Genomic DNA, 20285 nt, shown 5'->3' on the forward strand with positions numbered 1-20285 from the left:
TGTTTCAGTAACAGCAGAGTCTCTACGCAGTGGCAATATAACCCAGATTACTTTTCAGGGAACAGCTACAGACACTGAAGGCTGGAGGTGTCTCCATGTCACTCCAAGGGCACCTTGCACAGCAGGACATCTCCAGCCCGGATCTAGACCATGGATAGGTTTACACCCTTAATATAGCCAGGGTCCTGCATGGGTCCCAGTCCTGCTGGGCTCCCACCTCCCCGCAGGAGGTCTGCCTGTCCTTGGGGCCCCTCTGCTCATGGCAAAACCATCTCAGCAAAGCAGCGTTGATGCTAGCCACGTGGCACCCGCTCCTCTTACCACAGGCACTGGAAATAGCATGGCTGCAGCAAGGCAGGCCCGTTCGCCACGCTGACAAGTGTGCATGATGGACATACCAGGAGAGGTGAGCTACGCTGACCTGTCCCTTCCAAACCACAGCTGCTGGCTGACATGTCTTGCACTGTGAAGACACCCCAAGGTAATAAATAAAAAGCAAACTAAGAGCAACAACACTTCTGGGAGCGATGCTGATGCCAAAGCCCAGGCAGCATCCCTGGTGCCAGCCAGGTACCCAACCCCTTCCCACAGCTCTCCTCGTGGGAAAACCAAGTCTCCCCACTCGCACCTCACAGCTGCATCTCCCACTTATCACCAAGGCCATCACCACACTGGGGCAGGGAGATGGCTTTCCTGATTCGTCTCCATACCTGTCAGACACGCTCACTGCAAAGGCAAGCGTGCCTGCAGAATGACAGAAACACCTGCTCCACACCCTCCCTAATCGTGCCTTGGCAGGCAGCAGAGCAGCCTCCGAGAAGGAAGCGAGCTTGCTGTTCATTTTAGAGGAAATCGTTGCTCTACACAAAGATTCAACAACTCAGGAAGGAACCTGGGGGCTGAGGGGAAATCATCAATTATTGCTTTATATAATCCTGCCCTGTGCCAAGAATTGGGAGGGGACTTTCCAAATGCATGGGTTTGTCTTGGTGTCTTCTACAAGGAAGAGGGGGGAAAAGATGCTTCAGGAAAGAACCTGGTTGCAGGATTCAAATGCTTCAGCTCCAGAAGGGGAGGGATGGAAAATAAGGGAAACAAAGATGGTGTATGGACATCAGGCTGTTTTCAACTGTTGTCCATCACTGGTTTTCTCTGGGCATCTCTATCTACAGTTGGAGGCTCCTAATAGAAAACACATTAAAAAATGCTTTTTTTTTAAGCCACCTTCTAAGTCTTTCAGAACTCATGGACACTGTAAGTTAAAAACCCCAGCTAATGCCAACCAAAGAACAAGCAGGCACAGCCCAAGCATGTCTGTCCCAATTTCCAAAACAAGATGCTTCTCTCCCTAGCTATGGCTTTTATTCAAAAAAAGCAATGCATTTGGCAGAGACTCTTTTCTTGGCAGTTTGATTTGTGACACTTTGGGGGATGCTCACAAGCATTTCATCCCATCCGTAGGAGATCTTTCTTTAAAAAATGCAAGGAGAGATTGCCTCATTTTCACTTGACTCCAGCAGAAGACTGCGGGGAAACGTTTCACCATGAAATGACAGCCTTGGGCTCCTGGGTGCTGGATGAAGCCCTGTGAGCTTCACTTCATTCCTATACAACATACAGGGTTGTGTGGGTGCCATGGTGCCTGACAGGAGTGCCTGAGTCTGAAACCTCCAGAGGTTTTTTTTTCTCTGCAGCCCTGAGCAGAGCTAAAGAGCCACAGCAGGCTGCTGGAGATGGCTCTTTGCCCTGCCTGTATGGCTGAAACTGGGTCTGTACCCTTACCACCATCAGAGCACCTGCTTGGATGGAAGAAACCTTCCTCACATGTCAGGAGAGTTTTGAGAGGCATTTCACCAACAGCAAAGACTGCTTCTGTGCTCAGAGGTTTTATGCTCGGATGCAGGGGGCAAAGCTCATTGCCAGCACAGGAAAGGTAATGTATTCTGGTCCGCCACTCATGCAGGCTCTCAAGTAGGCATCATGTTGGCAAACCACAGCTCCTGTGCCAAGATTTCCCTCTGCAGCCACTGTTTGGACCAGCAGCTGCCAGCTCCTGGCTCCCCAGCTCCATGTGAGCTCCCATGGTGATCCCAGCAAGTGAGTGTGATGTGCAGCTCTCTGCTCCCAGTCAGGGCAGCTCTGCCAGCACAGGTCCTTGGGGGCCTCCCACTGCCCCACGGAGATGGAGGGGAAAGTCTTGGCAGAGGTCAGAGACAGCTCAGGACAGAGGAGAGGAGGGGATGAGAGGTTTCCCCTTTCCAAGCTGCAATGGCAGGAAGGGAAGGGCCGGTTAGAGGGGTCACAGACAGGGATGCCAGAGGTGCAAGTCCTGTGCAATAGAAGGGTAAGATACAGGCACAAAAGCACAAGCAGAAGAAAGCAGCTGGGAGCAGCCATGGGCTCAGGGACAACACTGGGCACTGGCCTCATGGCTTAGCTCTGGAGCTGGGAAAGCCTGCAGAGCCGGAGTGCAGAGGCACAGCCTCTGCGTTTGCACCTTGCCACCACTCCAAAGCAGACACAAGGCAAGGCAATGCCTACACAGGATGATTTCATGTCAACTTTCTTCATTTGCTTGTTTGTTTAAAACCAAACCACAGAATTTTGTGCTGTTTGTGAGCTGTGTTTTGCATAAAACCCAATGCAGCCAAAATGACAGTCAGATCCTGAATGCATCTGTCGCTATTTGGCTTATACAGTCATCTTCCTCTCTCTCTATCACACACACCCACACCAACACACAGAATCACAGAATCGTCTAGGTTGGAAAAGAACTTGAAGATCATCCAGTCCAACCATTGACCTAACATTGACAGTTCCCAACTCCACCATATCCCTCAGCACTATGTCAACCCAACTCTTAAACACCTCCAGGGATGGGGACTCCACCACTGCCCTGGTCAGCCCATTCCAACGCCTAACAACCTGTTCTGTAAAGAAATGCTTCCTAATATTTAGTCTAAACCTTCCCTGGCACAACTTGAGACCATTCCCTCTTGTCCTATCGCTTGTTACTTGGCTAAAGAGACTCATCCCCAGCTCTCTGCAACCTCCTTTCAGGTAGTTGTAGAGGGTGATGAGGTCTTCTTTTAGCCTCCTCTTCTCCAGACTAAACACCCCTAGTTCCCTCAGCCGCTCCTCATACAAGGAGCACACACAGTGCTCTAGCAGGGTTACGTAACCCAAGGCTAGTTTTAGGCCACCTCATGACTATCATTGCGTTTGCTCTGGCTGGAATGGGAGACAGGAAAGAGAAATATTGAAATCAAGACTGTAATATGCAATAGAGAGAAGGAACATCTACCTCCAAAACCAAGGCACAGGACAGTCTGATGCTGCGGGTGATGCTGGACTGAGGAGCACAGCACCAGGGACAGCCCTGCTCCTGCTCCGCTCCCGCTGCGAAGGGACACCACCGTGGTGCGGGACTGCTCTGCAGTGCCCCGTCAGTTGAGATGTGGCACTTTTGCTACATTGAAGGAAAATAAACACTAAAGACAGAAACAGTCCAGCTGTTTATGGAGCATCTGAGGTTTGCAATAGGAGTTTCCTCCCATGACAAAAATCCCTGGCTTTTCTCTTCACTCCAGCAGTGTGAAGGAGCCATAAAGTCATTGTAATGAGCCTGCTGAAAGTTTTGGCTGGCACGGGAGAATACCTGAGCAGCACAGCACGGGTGTGACATGCTCTGTGCTTTCTCCAGTGTCAGGCTAGGATGGGACATGACTAGGGACTGGCTTGATCTTGTGATCCCTGGCTCTGAGACTGGCAGAGTAAAAAGGTGACATCCAAGTTGGACACCCAGGGTCAGGATTTGTTGGATTTGTACTGAACAGGAGGATCAGTTGCCTCTTTTTCACTCATGTCCAGTGGAAACATCCTCCACATCCCTTGATTAGGTCTGAATGCCCTGTCCCAGCTGATTTACTCTGTCATCAGTAGTCATCATGCTCTGCTCACCAGCATAATTTGAACGCCTAACTTGGGCTACTTAAATCCTTACTTGCAGTTTGCAGGTGTAGAGAGCTTTCCCCTGCATACTAGTTGCTTGCAATGAGCCAGCTCTTCTTCAGCATCTCCCATCCCCAGGAGAAACCAAACACTTCACTGGCATTGGCAACAAGGGAAAGGAGAGTCTGCTGAGCAGCCTGCCTTCCTTCTGAAATGCTCAGCTGAGGCAATTCTCAAACAGCACCTCCCTTTACCTCTCACTAGCCCTCTCAGTGAATCGTGTGCTTGTCCTGCTTCAGGTGGAAAAATTCCAGCTCCAGTTTATCACAGGTTCCCTGGCGTGGTCCCACTGCACGGCCACCTGGCTCAGTCAGGTGAGGTCTGAAACTACCTGGCACTGTGTGCTCTGTGTTCAAACATAGCTCCACTGCCCTGTGCCAAGACCCTCCCCACCGCCTGCCTGCTCCCTGCCCAGGTCATCCTCCTGAGGTGCTGGATTGCGAAGCCAGTGCTTCCAGCACTGGCTCTGTCAGGCAGAGATTTGAGACAAAAATATCTGATGCCATTTACGGATAAAAGCAGAATCTTTTAATTTGGTTGGGGTTGATTTTCCCCTGCTCCTCCTGAAACTGGAATCCCACTGCAGGACGTAGCATGGCACAAGGCAGAGGAGACCACCTTTAAAAATAAAACAACACTCACCTTCCTTGCTCTGGGAGAGTAAATAAGGCTGACCACTTGCCTTGGACAGCTCCCCTGTCGCTGGGATCAGACTGTGCATGCATTGCCTCTCTAATGGCCATGCTTTTTCACCCACGGTTCCCCAGCATTTCTGTATCACTGAGAAACTGTCCCCTCTCTCTTTGTCCTGCCGCCCTCCTCCTGCCAGATCTGCTAAATCAGACTCATATTGTCTGAAAGCAGACATGGAACTACTAACGTAGGAGGGAAGAGGCACCAGTCAGGCTGCCTGCACTGAAATGCAGATCCTGCTGTCACGGCATTTTCCAGCCCTGTTTCTTCTCCTTCTGCAATCCCTTTCCAGCCTCTCCCTCCTCTTTCGCATGGGATCCAGCCTCTTGCTTTCCACCTTGAGTTTCCTGCTGGTGCTTGAGGCATTGTCCTTCCTTGGGCCCTTTTCTTATCTCCATTTGTTTCTTTGTCATCTTTTTACACTCTCCTGGGGCTATGTTTCATTTTGCCTCTGTTCTTCGGTTGCCTCTATCTGTCCCTTCAACCATTCTCCTTTGAGTCCTTCCCTTTCTCTGTTTTTCATCACTAGTCTGTATTGGATTTATGACTTTACTGGCAGAGTTGATGGAAGCCTCCTTACAGTCACAGTCACTCAATAAGCTGCACTGTCCAAACCTATGCTAAAAAAGTTGGCCCTGTCCAAACAATTTTATCATCATTTTTCCCCTCCTGAGTTTTGTGTGTTAAAGGGAATTCTAAGGCAGAGAAAGAAAATAGCTCTGAAATCATTCTGACTTGGTTACAAGCCTTTGGCTTGGTGTATCATACCAGAAAGGAAAATCCCCAAAGCTCTGCCATCTAACTGTAGCAAACTGAAATCTTCTCCTGCAGCCAAACAAGTGAGTTCAAGTGTGGTGCTCAGCAGTGGCATGCCCCCGGCACAGAGGGTTGGACTGAGACAGCCCAGCCTGAGACCAAACCCAAGCACTCCCTCTTGGGGTCCCCCTAAGGTCCAGGGGGGCTTTGCAGACTGGTAGGGGGAGCTGACTGTGCCCCTAGCCAGCTGTCCCACAGAGCCCCATGCTTCACTTCAGACCAACAATCCTTTCCTCCCTCTCCAATTAATTTCTGTGTCTCCTGGCCAACATCCACAAGTCATGCCTAGAAATCACAGCCCCCCTGGCCCCAAGCCCTGCTGCCACCAGCTCTGGCTCGGAGGCTAATCACACCACAGCTCTGCGCCCTGACCTTTCCCTTCTGGGAACAGCACGCACCCCTCGCCTCCCTCACTTGACTCTCCCCCACCGCCAAGCAAGGGGCAGCCGGGCCGGAGCAGCCCGGCACCCTGCCCCTCTCCTTGCCTCCTCCTGCCCCTGCCAGCCCGGCGTGGTGGCAGCTGGTGTGTCATCACCTCCCGCGCCAGGGAGAGATGCCTGCAACTGTCCCTTACAGTCTGCTAGCAAATGTCAGCTGGGTCTCTGAGAAGGAGGGGCTGGGATTGCAGGAGGAACAGCCTGTACATCACTCTGCCGGGGACGGGGAGATGTTCATTCAGGGCTGAATGACTCTTCTGGAGGGGTTTCCATGCTATAAATAGGTACCCTGAGGATCCCCTTTTAAGAAGGGTCTTTCTCTGCAGCAGGGAGCCCCAGAGGGACGGGGGACCACACAGCCAGCTTTTAAGTGAGCTGAACAAATCATGCTATGCAGTTACTGAGGAATGGCCTTCTTGTTCCGAGTCACAGAATGTCTTTCTGTGGTTCTGCTCTCTCTTTTTCCTCCCATGGGTCTCCATGCTACAGCTCCCCTTTGCCTCAGCTGCTGTGCCGAAGGGACATGAATTAGCTCTAACAGCTGTGGACCGCACCCCCAGTTTAGTGCCTTCCCCACTTCCAGATCTATAACTGTATATACTCGTACTCTGTATCTCTATATTAGTATCTCAACTGGAGACAGCAGGACATCCAGGTTTGGGTGGGACTTGCCTTTATTACCTCTCCACCACCACTGACATCACTCAAGGCTCCATCTCCCATGGCAGGCAGTGTGCTAATATCTCTGTTGTGCAAAACCCTGGCAAGTTCACAAATGACTCCATTTTCATGAAGCTGAAAGGAAGAAGAGGACAACCTGTGCTTGCCAGAAGAAGACAAGGGGAGGAGTGTCTCTGAGCCACAGCACTTCAAAGGGCTGGTCCTGGTGAAAGGCAAGTCCCTACCAGCACTCATTGCAATGCAAAGCAAAATCCCATTCAGGGTAAGACACTGCTCTAATGTCTGTGATACAAAAAAAAAATTGCCATTCTAAGTAACACCTACCCCCTCCAGCCCAACCATGAAAGCATCTCTCTTCCCCTTCCACACCAAAGGTCTCTGTAATCAGACACTGACCCTGCTACAAGCAGGCTTTCAAGATCATGCAGATGGTTGACTGACTCCCTATCATGACTGATTTCATCGGTTACCTTCCAGCTTACACCACTGCATCTGGCACTGCAGTCCAGCTCAGCAAGAGCACAGGAACAGAGTAACATGCATCCCAATAGAAAATCTGTGACCTGATGGTTTACAGCACAGATGTCTTTCATAGATGGTAAGCTGAGTGGAAAGAGGTCCTGCTTGAACTGGGCTAACTTACACAGAGCCTAGCAAGGCACCTGGGAAGGCATGGGGGCAGGAAAGGCTTTGCAGGGCCCAGCACAGCAAATCCCCCTACAACCATCCTAAAACCCAGCCTAGAAAGTCAACATCTCTCCATATCAAATTGCTGGGCTGCTACAAGGGTGTTTCTCATCTGAGCACGAGGGAACTGTTTCTTTCTCATCTTCTTCAGCTACAAAGCTGTTTGTACAGCCCTTCACACTCACCAGCTCTGCACTCCAGCTTTTGAGCCTAACTTGTCTCTATAAAAAAGGCCCCGCGCTCAGCCAGACTCATGTTGAGGCAGAGTATCACAGTAGTATCTGGGTTACAATGAGGGTTACAAAAGACCTACAGTCAAAGCCAATACGGATTTATCTCAGCGTTGTTCCCTTGTGCGAGGCTGGCTAGCGTGCTGACACACTTCCTCTCTGAAACCACCAACAGCAACAGTCTTCTTATTTTCATGAGACACAGACCTTAGCTGAGGTCCCAAGCAGAGGGCTGTAAGAGAGGGGTAACAGCCTCCACTTGATCTCACTGAGCCATTTGCTTCCAGGGCCAGACATCAAGAAACTTACCTAGGGCTTCTGCTCCAGTCTTTCTCAGGAAAAACTGCCACAATATTTCCAGGCATGAGTCCAACACAATAGGATGGGACTTCCAGCCTTTGTAGCAGGGACCCTTCAACCCCATGGATATTTTGCACTGGTTTTGAAGGCTTCTTCGAGGCTGCCTAACCAATTTGCTGTCCACACACTGCAGCCCATGGGACCTCCATCCAACAGCCACTAAGGAGTGTAAATGTCCTGGCAGGCACCCATTGTGGTAGGCATCATTTGATCTGATGCAAGTGGACTTGGGAGGCAGGAAGAGCAGTATGGCTTTGGGGCTGGTAAGAAATGTTTTTGGCAGTGTGGTTCTTGCTTGGGCTGATGGCTGCAAAATTTCAGGATGAGGGCAGTCCCCATCGAGTGATAAACAAGCATTTCATTTCTCTCAAGACAGAGAGAAAAAAAGATTAAGGAGGGATTTTTCACACTAACATACACTTAAGAGGAAAAAATATTTACATGAGGGAGAAAGGACTTGGCAGGGGCTTCCCAGAGGCCGTTTGCTGTTTATGCATTTCTCAGGACTGGGCTGAGGCTGCAGAGCTCAGCGGTGGAGCCTGAACCCCCCCGATCCACTGAGGAGCTTGTGCAAGTGGGGAGCTGCACTCAGACTCTCTAGGGCTGGTGAGAGATCCTCTCGCCATTGCTCCTGTTGCCTACGCCTGCAATGAAGTCATGTCTGCGAGACTGCAGGTAGCTCTGGCAGCAGCCACTGTGATTTCTTAATGCCTTTCCTTTGGCATGGCTGGAGGACAAGACCCAGGAGGGGCTGCTGGGAGCCTCAGGGCAATCACCAGAAGTGCTGAGAAGCAGGGTCTGGGGTCTAAGCATCTCTTAGGACCAAGCACATTTCCAAGATGGGATGTGAAATATTCTCTGGTCTGAATGTTCTGTTTTAATGGGGGTGGGGAGAGCTGGATGGCAGCTGAGACTTCCCCCACAGATGCTAAAGGTCTAACTGATTCCTTCTCCAGGACCGTTGCAGTCAGCAACAGCTTGTATTTGTAGCTGGGGCTCTCTATCCCTTGAAAGCACAAAGTTACAAACCCATAAATTATTATAATTCGGGCATCTGCCGTGTTCTGGAAGTGCCTGGTGTAATCCCTCCCTGTCTAAACTGCATAACAACTCTCCTGTGTTGTTTCTGGAAAGGAGAAGCCTCAAAACGTGCAGGGCACACACACACACACTGGTCTCTACTGCCAAGACTTTCATCATGGTCTTAAGTGGCATAAAGAATGCAAAATACTTGTCATTGCAACAAGCTGGGCTGGGATCCTACTTTACATTAACCATGGTCTTTCTTCACTCCCACCTGAAGCAATAAGAGCTCCAGGACAACAGGGCTGGGCAACAGTTAACAGAGAACAGACCAGGTGACTATGATACTTTTCCAAAGACACCCCCCTAGAAGCTTTTCCAGTCCTAATTAGGAGATAAAGCAACCTGGGACAGACAGCAGAGACCTACCACACCGTGCTCCTGTCACCCTCATTCCCACAGGACAGTTCACCCGTTACCCCTTCTTCCAGCCCAAGCTCCAAACCAGCACAGCTGGAGAAGCTGCAGTACAGTGCTTGCCCTGTGCTAAGCCAGGGCTAAGGAGCCCTGCCGAGATGTACAATGTTCATCCTGGGCAAGGTAAGACCTTGCTCAGACAGCTGAGAGGGAGCAGAGTCATCACTCACTCCTGCTGCAATGCCAGCACGGGGACTCGCTTCTGGGCTGGAGGAGAGCAGAGACAGCACTGGGCTTTTAGAGACAAGCCCTGCATACATTTTGTAGTGTTTCATGTTTCCCATTCTAACAGTCTCTGCACTGGACACCTGTGTTTCCTCCCAGTCCCAGGGAACACTGGCACTGGTGACCAGCAACAGAGGATTAAAGCCCCCAGCTGTACTGGTCCGTGCTTCTGCAGCAGCCCTGCTCTGCCACAGGAGAGCAGGAGCCATCCAAGACTGCCACTGTTTCGAGTTCAAACAGGCAGGAAAGCAGAAGGATATTTAAAAACCACTTTGTCTGCAAACCCTGACATAAGAGGTGAAAATCAGAGAAGCCCTTTTACAGCGAGGTGCTGAGCACCAGCAATTTCCTCACCGCTTCCAGGGCTCAAAGTGCTGGATAAATTAATGAAATTCATGTTCACTCGAGGAGGCTGTGTGCCTCCCTGCCAGCACCAGGCTATTCAGGTGCTGTTTTTCTTTAATGAGCCCTGAAGGATTCACTGGAAGAGTCTTGGAGAGTATCAGGGAAATACAGCCAGCAAAACAGCTTTAGGCAAGGACACTCGACTACAAGCATACCATAAATACTCTTTCTTTAAAGACAATGTCAATCAATAGGACCTGCAGTAAATACTCGAACTTTTGAACATACAGATCTTCAGCTATGTATCTACTTGCACAACAAAACACCTTTACATTTCCTTGTTTATATACAGATCTATATATTGCTGTATATAGATAATGGAGATATATATACACACATATACATACATATATCTAAATATATATGCACTTGTGCAAAAAAATCCTTACCAAGGACAGTAAACAAGTAAATATTTCCCAATCCACTCTCGCTGGCACTAGTAATATTGCACGGAAATTCAGTTGTATGCTCCTGCCATTGGGAGGGTGAGAAAACAGGAGAAAAACTGAAATTGCACCCATGGAGAAGCAAATCCACTTTTTTCATGTCAAAGAAAGTTTGTAAAGGCTCAATGTCCCCTGAAATACTCTGATTCAGCACCCTTACACACAACAATTCTAGCAGATACCCACTGCCACCAGGGGAATCAGGGTTGTGTCCTGCTCTTACAACACTTACCAGGAGAGATAACCTCCTTCCAAGTTCTGTGTAAACTCCAGTTTCCAGTGTGCACTGCTCTGTCTAGATCCAGGCTGTGTCACTAAGACCCCAGGGAAGTGTCTGTGCTCCCAACCGACCAAGCTGGCTGTACTTTGTTCTGCGACTGACAAACAAGAGCCTCAGTCCTTCGGCCAAAGGTGCAAGAGGGAGCGGTTGTGCCACAGGGTCTGCTCATGCCACCAGCTGTAGCTTGGGCCCTTGAGGAACAGCAGTAGTGTATCTCCCAAGAAGCAGTGCTGGGTGAAATATTGCTGCCCTGCTCTGTAACATGACAAAAAGCACCTACAGGTTGCCACGGGTGCCCCGTGCAGCTGGTCACTCCGCAGGAATGTCTCCAATAAGAGGGTGTATCTACCCCAGCTGCCAAATGACGGTGTCCTCACAGCCCAGGATGTGTGTTCATTGCAAAATGTTCTCTTTGCCCCTAGGAAGAAAGGTTAGGACTAATGTTCACTTTCAAAACATCTCCAATAAAAGAATAACAAGGGAAAGAAATGCTCAGGCTACTGGGTTGAAGTCTCAGAAAGAGCCAAGATTTCACATTTAAAGACACTTTGCTGCACAGGGAGGAGATGCCAAAGAGTGGCTGCGGTCCTACTCGTTGACCTAAGAAGCCAAGTGCAAGTGTAAAAACAGTGATGAAAGGAACCTTAATCCTTGCTAAACACTTATCTCAGAGAGCCTGGTGTCACACCACCTCTCTGCTGAGAACAACATCCAAGGCCAAGGTGGCTTTTTAAAACAGCCCTTGCACATCTGAACGTGAAGAACCACCCTGGGTACCACACACACTGCAAACCTGAAGTGCAAGCACCGATACTGCTCTTACAAGTTAGCAAAAGATGTGAGTCAGCCAAGGTCCCAAGTGCTTCACCAGGGCTGGATTCTTCTGCAGAGGCAGGTGGGAATGGGGAAGACTGGGGTGGCGCTGGTGGGCAGAGCAGCAGGCACCTTTCCTGGGTCCTCCTTCCATCCTCATAGCCCAGTGACACAGCCAGGCACTGCCATGGTCAGCGAGGAAACCTTTGCTTCCCTGCTGCTTTTAGAAGGATGGTACTTTCTATCTGCTGACAGGGAGCAGAGAAAGGAACATGCAAGACAGGACACCCTCCCTCCTGCCAGAGGAATGAATGTGCTCATAAACCCATCTCCTTGGGAAATGGGTTCATCACACCAGTGAAAACAAACACTCAGAGGCAGAGGACTGGCAAAGCAAGGGGGCAAAAGCCCTTCCCTTAGCCAGTGCGGGTGTTTGAGACTCTTGGCAGCAGGACCATTGTAATTAAAGGCGCAGGAGCAGGCTGTCCCCATGTGCCGAAAGATGAGCCGGTGGGGAAGAAGACCAGCCAGGCTGAACAGAGAGCTTTGGCTGGAACTCAGGAAAAAAAGGAGAGTTTATGACCTTTGGAAGAAGGGGCAGGCAACTCAGGAGGACTACAAGGATGTCATGAGGTTATGCAGGGACAAAATTAGAGGGGCCAGAGCCCAAATAGAACTTAATCTGGCTACTGGCATAAAATACAATTAAAAATGTTTCTATAAATACATTAGAAACAAAAGGAGGGCAAAGGAGAATCTCCATCCTTTATTGGATGCTGGGGGAAACATAGTGACAAAGGACGAGGAGGAGGCTGAGGTACTTAATGCCTTCTTTGCCTCAGTCTTTAATAGTAAGACCAGTTGTTCTTTGGGTAGCCAGCCCCCTGAGCTGGAAGACAGGAATGGGGAGCAGAATGAAACCCCCATAATCCAAGGGGAAATGGTTAACGACCTGCTAAACCACTTAAGACGCACACAAGTCTCTGGGGCCAGATGGGATCCACCCAAGGCTACTGAAGGAGATGGCAGGACCGCTCACCAAGCCACTCTCCATCATTTGTCAGCAGTCCTGGCTAACCGGGGAGGTCCCAGTTGACTGGAGGTTAGCAAATGAGATGTTCATCTACAAGAAGGGCTGGAAGGAGGATCCAGGGAACCACAGGCCTGTCAGCCTGACCTCGATGCTGGGGAAGGTTGTGGAGCAGATCATCTTGAGTGCAGCCTGTTGTTTACTCCTAGCCAGCCCTGTCAATACCCTCCCCTCTACGGGAAACACGTGTCCCTTATAGTAAATAAATACATAAATAAACCCTTTGAAAAGCCCAGTGGCTGTGACGTGGGAGAGCTGAAAAGCACGTTGTGTGCCTGCTCATACATCCGTTCCCTCTCCAGAGAAGCTGGGCTCTCCTTTCTACGCTACTAATTTCTGGCCTATTATCAAAGAATTGGGTGCATTTGGTAACTTCAGTCTCTTCCCTCCCTCTCTGCCTACCCACTGCCTCGGCAGAGCCCTTAGGCAGGGATGTCACCTTCACCTGAACCACAGGGGAGGCCACAAGGTGTGGGCCCGGCTCCACAGGCGAGGCTGGGGCAGGCACAGCCAGGCTCCATGTGCCCACCCCGACACCCCGCAGCAATGCGATATGCACTGACGGGCAATGCTGCGCATCCGGAATTGCCGAACAGTTTGGGATATGAGGTGCTTTGGGAACAGCCAGTCCTCAAGGGATGCTCGAGTCGCACTCACAGGTGGGGATCTGCACCCAGACCCCGTCCCCTCTGCCAGCTGCCCTGGCACTTCCACACCTCCCCACTGCTGGGCAAGCAGCAGGTTGTATTTCAAGGCCTGGCTTCCCAGAAAGCAAAAGCTCTCCAGGAATGCTCCCAAGAGGCAAAGGACTGACATAACACAGCAGCTCTCGATACTCTGCCTGTTTTGGAGGACAAAGCAAAGACAGATCCTGATGTGGAAACTACAGCTGCCTAAATCACAACCAGGACCTACGGCGAGGACGGTATTTTGTAACAACACAAAAGCTGTGTTTGTGACGCTCAATCTTGACTAAGACTTTAAAAACAATAACAATCTGTTTGGCCAAAGTGGCTAAAAGCAGGGAATGTACTGTAAAATGCCAGTTAGCTGGACACACTGACACCCAGGGGGTGGCCAGTGTCCCACCCGTGCTCTATCCACCTTTGTGGCAGTGGCATAAGGTACAAACCAGCAGCACAGAAGCTGCTCTGTTTGCAGTAAGGATTTGGTATTTTGTCACAGTGATTTTCCTCAGATGAAGTCACCACAGTGTGTTTTTATCAGATGTATTTAACCTGAGCCAGCTCTCTGATAGGGTAAATTCCTAAGTATCCTAAAATCAATTTAAGCAGCTAGTGTCCGAACTTAAATGTTCCATTTTTTAATGCCAAGCATGTATCTATAAAATTATCTTTTTAGTATAAAATACTTTAACAGGCCAAAGGATTCCTTTACACAGCTTTTCTTTTTCAACCACGGAACAGGAAAGGTTTGACAGTTTGGCTTTGGCGGTGCCACAGTATTTTCTCCTCCAACGTTTCCCTGTTTCAATTCCAGCTGCCCTCCAGAACCATGCAGTTTGTACTTCACCAGTTTTACTAATGTTGCCTTAGAGGAAAGAAAACAGTTCTTCACCATTCAGACTTCACTGCAAGCCTGTGGTTTCCTAACATTTAACTGAGCATTGCAGTACTGAGGTCAACTGCCCACTACAAACAGCCCAACGTCCCTGCCCCTTCCCCATCCAAGTACTTTGGATGCTGTAGTGGTTCTGCAATTAGTCACTTGCTCATCTCTCAGCTTGGGCTACATACAGCCACAGCATCTGAAGTATGAACATAGCCAGCCAAACAAATAAAGCAATTATTTGGACAACAAATCCCTGGTCCCCATGTGCTATTGAAACGCAAATAATTAATAATAGTAAAAATATAGACAGCAACTGAAATGTGGACGCTGGATTTCTTTGTACCGGAGGCTCCTGCCCCAGCGTGGGTGGGAGTTTGGCTGCTGAGCCTGCTGTAGCCTGGCCTGGCCCCCAGTCAGGAACTCGCTGTCACTGGGGGACACCTCCTTGCTACCCGCTAACCTGTGCTGCCCCTGGCCATGGCAAAATATGGCAAGTGACTGGTAAGATTAAAAACGGAGGAGATTGAACACCCCTGGAGATATCGACTGCTACAATCAAGAACTTAATTTTCACTTCCCCCTGAATAATAATCATGGCCCGCACAGAGCTGAAGTGCATCTCCAGCCGGAGCGGGTGTACAACACGGGCTCCACAGCCCACCGGCCTCTGGCACTGCAGTCCCTGGGCGGTGGGAAGCAAAGAGCACCTGCCCGCCCGGCCCGGGTCCCCCCCGGACAGCCTCTTCATCTTTATCTGAGGAGCGAATGCTTTTGCCGACCTGGGCCCTCACGCAGCGTACCACGTCATCACACCCCTCCTGGGCCCAGCTCGCACTCACACTCCAAGGACTTGGGGCCCCGCTGACAATCCCCCCAAGGCAGCCGGTGAGGGCACAGGCAGGCGCAGGCATCAAAGGAGAGAGCGAGAGGCAGGAGGGAAGGGCTCTGCCTCTGCTGTGGTGCTGAGCCGGAGCGGCGGCCGGCGGAGCTGAGCCAGCACCCACCGCAGGGCTAGAGGAGGCGAGGGCTCTTACCGCTGTTCCTCCTTCCCTGCACCCTTTCCTAGCAGGACCAAGACAGTTTTGGGAAAGAAAGGAGCACTAGGAGTTGCCAGACCCCGGCCCCACAAAAGCCAGGTGGAGTTTTTACCATGAGGGGTGTGAGAGCCCGAGGAGTTTGTCGCTGCCCTGCACCTTGCAGCAGCCGCAGCAGAGAGCAGCAGCGATCCCCCCCACCCCGCACTGCCGTTCCAGGGGGGATTCCCCTCCAGGCTCCCTGGGGCTGCCCTTTTAGGTCCCAGCGCCTGGGGCAATTCTTTCTCAGAGCTGCCAAAGAGCCAGGGCCACACGGGGACTGCAAAGAGGTGTCGGCAGCCAGAGCCGCGGCTCCATCCCCCCTCCCAGCCTCCGACCGCCCCAGGACAGTGCACGCTTGCAGCGCTGCCCCAAGCCCCCGCTGCCGCCTGAGGCGGGGGGTACCAGCCCGGGGGACTCGGCTGCCGGCGTGCAGCCGCTCACCCCACTGCATTTGCAAAAGCCAGCTCTGCCGGGGCCCCCGCGACCCCCCGACGCCACACGCGGACCACGGCACGGCCCGAGCCGCAGCGCAAGCGGAAGCCCCGTAGTGCGGGGCGAGTGCGGGGTGGGGAGGGGAGAAGAGCCCGCACACACACGGTGCCCGAGCATCCCCCCGCGGGACACCACGGCCCCACGGAGCGCCGAGAGGTCCCGTGAGCACCGTTTCCCCCCACCTCTCCCGAGTGTTCCTGGAAAGACCCCGCACTTGCACACCCTCCCGGCCCTCGCGTCCAGCCCTCCGCACAGCAGCCGCGGGTGGGGGCGATGGGGGAAGCTCCATTGCCCCCTCAACCACCGCCGACCTCCGCTTCCCTCCAGCTCGGGACTTTCACAGAGCAAGCTCTCGGCAGCAGTGCTGTCCCCGTCCCTGTCCCCGTCCCCGTCCCTGTCCCCGTCTCACACCTGCCCGCCCGTGTCTGCCGCCCCCCTGACAGCCCTGCGCGCCCGCCGCCAGCTCTTGCAACCCGGGAACAAAATGCGAAGCCTACTGCAAGGGGGAAAAAAAACCACCTCAACAAACCAACCAACTAACCTACAGCCGTCCCGCGGCTAGAGCTGTGCTTCCAGTCTGCCACAGAAAATGAAAAGCCTCCTCCCTTCCCACCCCCTCGGGCTCGCTGTCATTTGAGACTTGTAGTTAAAACAAACTGGGCTGTATAAAAGCCTCAACAAAAGGATGGTCTGTGGTTGTAGCAGCATTTCACCCGACTTCCCAGTACCACATTCTTGAGTCCCACAGTCAGAGTCTCACATTCTGGGCAAACGGTCCATTTATTTCTATTATTATTATTATTTCACCAGAAAGTCCTATAGCACTTGGCGAAAAACGCACTGGTTGTTTCTGGGCGTTGTTTAAACTGTCCCACTGACGGCAACAGCCGCGGATCCCACCCAGCCCTGCCGAGCAGCGCTCAGCCCCGCTCCCAGCATCCCTTCCCGGGGGGATTTGTCGCAGGGTGCCATCTCCGCACCGTCCCCCGGGCTGGACAACACTGGCACCACGGCCCGAGGTTGCCCTCTCGGCCGGGGAGGGGGCCCACGGCCACCAGCTCGGTCATGCGAGGGGAGCCGGGAAGCCTGCCGCTGCTGCCGCCGGGGCGGGGGGAGTCCCCCCTGCCCGCTCCCGCCCCCCGCACGGCGCTCCCGCAGCAGCCGCCGGCAGCTCACAGCAAGGTCATGGGGTAGTTCAACACGGGCCACGGGGACGAGCTTTCTGCACAGCCTCAAACCCCACCACCACCCTCCCCCTGCTCAAGGGACCCACGTCGTACCGCTCAACAGGCAAACCGCACCCAGCCCGGGGCAACCCCCCCGCCCGCAGGTTTGCTTCCAGCCATTAGATTTTAGGTGCGCTCTAGAAGAGGATCATTGTATTATTAAGGGGCGGTTTGTTTTTCCTTAGAAAGGCTCCTCTTCCTAACCGATGTGTGCCACGCCAGAGCCCATCGCGTCTCGCAGCTACCCGCTCGGCACAGTACCTTTGCAGTGCAAAAAGTCCTCGGGGTGGGGGAAGGAGCCCTCTTCACAGAGCAGCTCGCAGGTTTTATCCGATGCCAGGGGGTAGCCGTTGTCCTCCTCGTTGTAGTCGCTTTTGCCGTTGCTGTTTGAGTAGCCATTGGCATACATCTTCAGGGCGGACCTGCGGAGGCACAGGAGCTCCTGGAAGGCGTACCTGAAGTCCGGGCTCCGGCAGTAGATGAGTGGGTTGAAGGCAGAGTTGACATAGCCCAGCCAGTTCAAGAGAATGTACACATACTTGGGTATGATGTCGTCCTGGATGACGTGCACGATGTTGACGATGAAGAAGGGCAGCCAGCACAGTGTGAAGGTGCCCATGATGATGCCCAGGGTCTTGAGGGCCTTGTGTTCCTTCAGGAAGAACTTGGAGGAGCGGCGGTGCCCGGCTCCCCCTTTCTGCTCCTGCTCCTTGTTCTGGATGTGAAACCTCCCCTCGCTCCTATCTATCTTCTGCAGCTGCTTCTTGGCCACCTGGAAGACCCTGGCGTACACAAATACCATGACCACGAGCGGCAGGTAGAAGGAGATGATGGAGGAGGCGATGGCATAGGCTTGGTTGGTGAAAAAGTCGCAGCAAGTGTCCTTCTCATAGCACAGGATGGCCTCGTCACGGTCTGCCCGGTACCAGTGCATTTGGATGGGCAAGAAGGAGGTGAGAGCTGAGACCACCCACACCACGAGGATGACTACGCGTGCCTTGCTCTTGGTCAGCAGGCTCTGGTACTTGAAAGGGGAGGTGATGGCAAAGTACCGGTCCACGGCAATGACGCAGAGGGTCTCAATGCTGGCCGTGACGCACAGCACGTCCAAGGAGGTCCAGAACTCGCACCAGAAGTTCCCAAACTTCCACATCTCCATGATGATGTGGCTGGCGCCGAAGGGCACCACGGCCAGCCCCATCACCAGGTCAGCACAGGCCAGCGAGGTGATGAAGTAGTTGGTGACAGTCTGCAGGCGCTGGAACCGGGCGATGGCGGTGATCACCAGCACGTTGCCGAAGACGATGGCCAGCACGATCACCGACATGAGGATCCCCATGCCCACCATCCACACGTCCCGCGACAGCGTGGGGTCAGCGGCGCTCTGGTTGGCGCTGACGTTGCCGCCGGGCAGTTCGGTGCCAGCCACCCCCATGGCCCCCCCAGCAGCCCCCCGGGCAAGCGGCGGGGGCTCGGCTTTGCCTAGGGCTCCTCCGCGGCAGCGCTGCGCCGGGCGCCGCGCATACGGGACGGCGGGAGCGGGGCGAGCTGGGCGTGCCTGGGACCCCTCCGACCCGCTCCGCTGCGATTCGGTTCGGTTTGGTTCGGTTCGGTTCGGTTCCGTCCCGTTCCGTCCCGTCCCGTCCCGTCCCGTCCCGTCCCGCGCGCGGCGGCCGCGCGCCCGCCCGACTCCCCCGGCCCCTTGGGCGCCGCGGAGCTTATAGCGACAGGGCGGTGACATCAGCCCGCCACAGCCAATGGCGGCCCGCGCCGCGCCCCGCGCGCACCTCGCACCCCCCACCCCCCCCGTGCCCCACGCGTGTCCCGGCCACGCGTGCTCCATCCCCGCGCTGCCCCCATGCTCCACGCGTGCTCCCCACCCGGGGGCTGCCCCTGCTCCTCGCCCCCCCCCCCCCCCCCCCCCCGCGGTTTCCCCGCGCCGCCCCCCCCCCCCCCCGTCCTGCCCACGCGTGCTCCCCGCCCCGGGGTGTCCCAGTGTCTCCCACCCCACACGCACCCCCGCGTGCTGCCCGCCCTGCCCTGCCGTGTCCCGTGCCCTCCGCCTACCAGTGCCCCACGCGCGCTCCCTGCCTCAGGCGTGTCCCTGCAACCCCTTGCCCCACGCGCACCCCCGCACCCCACCCCGCACGCTGCCCCGGGGTGTCCCCACACCTCCCACCCCACCCGCGCAGCCTGTGTGCTCCCTGCCCCGGGGTGTCTCCAGGACGCGTGGCACCAGGAAAATCCTGAGGACGCTGCTGCTCATGGAGACCTTGTCCCTGGCTGGGCGCCGGGGTTTGCCTTTCCCGAGAGCCCCCATCCTCACTGGTGACACTTTGTGCCCCGATGTCACCCACGTCTCCGTCCCTGCTGCCCCCAGCCCAGCACCGTTGCTGTGGCTTCACCCCCCAGCCCAGCACCCTGGCTGGCACCCAGGCAGTCAGGGCAGTGGGGTGCATCCACGTGCTGGAGCTGCAGCCCCACAAATCCCGGAGCTGGTCAAAGGGCACAGACACCCCTCAACTGCCCTGGGAGCGCTGGCCTGGCTGTGCGACGGCTGCGCACTGCGGTCTGCCACACTGCAGCCAGCCATGCGGTTAGCCCCGGACACTATCACGAGTATTTCCCTCCAAAGCAAACAGATTTGCTAAATAAGGACTAAAGAATCCTGCAAACTTCCTTTTAGCCTAACGGGAGATAATGCCACCGCTGGAGTTTCATTTCTGCCCATTGCTCCGTACTGACACTGTCCAGCCTCATGCTGCTCTCCCACGGAGATACCTCACACTGCCTGCAGGCTCCAGGGGGGGGCTTGTGGAGGTGACAGTGAAGCCTGATGGCTCTGGTTCTAAAATTGCCCTGTGCCACAGAAAGGGAGAATAGAAAGAGTTGCTTTTGCCCACATTTACCCCCAAGCCACCGGCTGTACCAGAATTAGGCTCAGGCCAGTGTCTCGTTGCTTGGGTGCTGCACCATGGCTCTCCCATGGCAGAGGCGGTGGAGGACTCCTGCCTTTGTTAGCAATTAAACAGTTTCTAATGTTAAATCTGATTTGAAACACATCAGCTGCCGGAGTCTTACAGGGCTTCATGATTCTGCCTCATTTTTCCCTCATGGCGAGGCCGTGCCACAGAGCCAAGGGCTGGGTGCTGGCTGCGGCAGCTGGGCTGCGGTGGGGAGCAGCCTTTGCCCCCCCGGCCCTGCGCCATGGCCTGCTGGGTGTCCATGTCGTGCTCCAGCTCCAC

At 53.8% G+C, this 20285-nt stretch overlaps 1 protein-coding gene across 2 annotated transcripts in view; it reads right to left on the minus strand.

Moving 5' to 3' along the window:
- The window catches only part of ADRB2 (adrenoceptor beta 2), a 36663-nt gene extending 17978 nt beyond the window's left edge, over positions 1-18685 (minus strand). Inside the window, exons 1-2 of one of the 2 annotated variants that reach the window (XM_074883776.1) lie at positions 17302-18685; positions 10234-11189 (exon numbers count right to left, since the gene is read on the minus strand). In XM_074883776.1, coding sequence (XP_074739877.1) covers positions 10885-11189; positions 17302-18475 — 1479 coding nt within the window. In that variant the 5' untranslated portion in view covers positions 18476-18685 and the 3' untranslated portion in view covers positions 10234-10884. Of the gene's footprint in view, positions 1-10233; positions 11190-17301 lie in introns of those variants that run through there. The other variant, XM_074883777.1, reaches the window with a different exon arrangement.
- Between the last annotated feature and the right edge of the window lie 1600 nt (positions 18686-20285).

Source organism: Strix uralensis, chromosome 14 (assembly GCF_047716275.1).
Source record: "Strix uralensis isolate ZFMK-TIS-50842 chromosome 14, bStrUra1, whole genome shotgun sequence".
Taxonomy (NCBI): Eukaryota; Metazoa; Chordata; class Aves; order Strigiformes; family Strigidae; genus Strix; species Strix uralensis.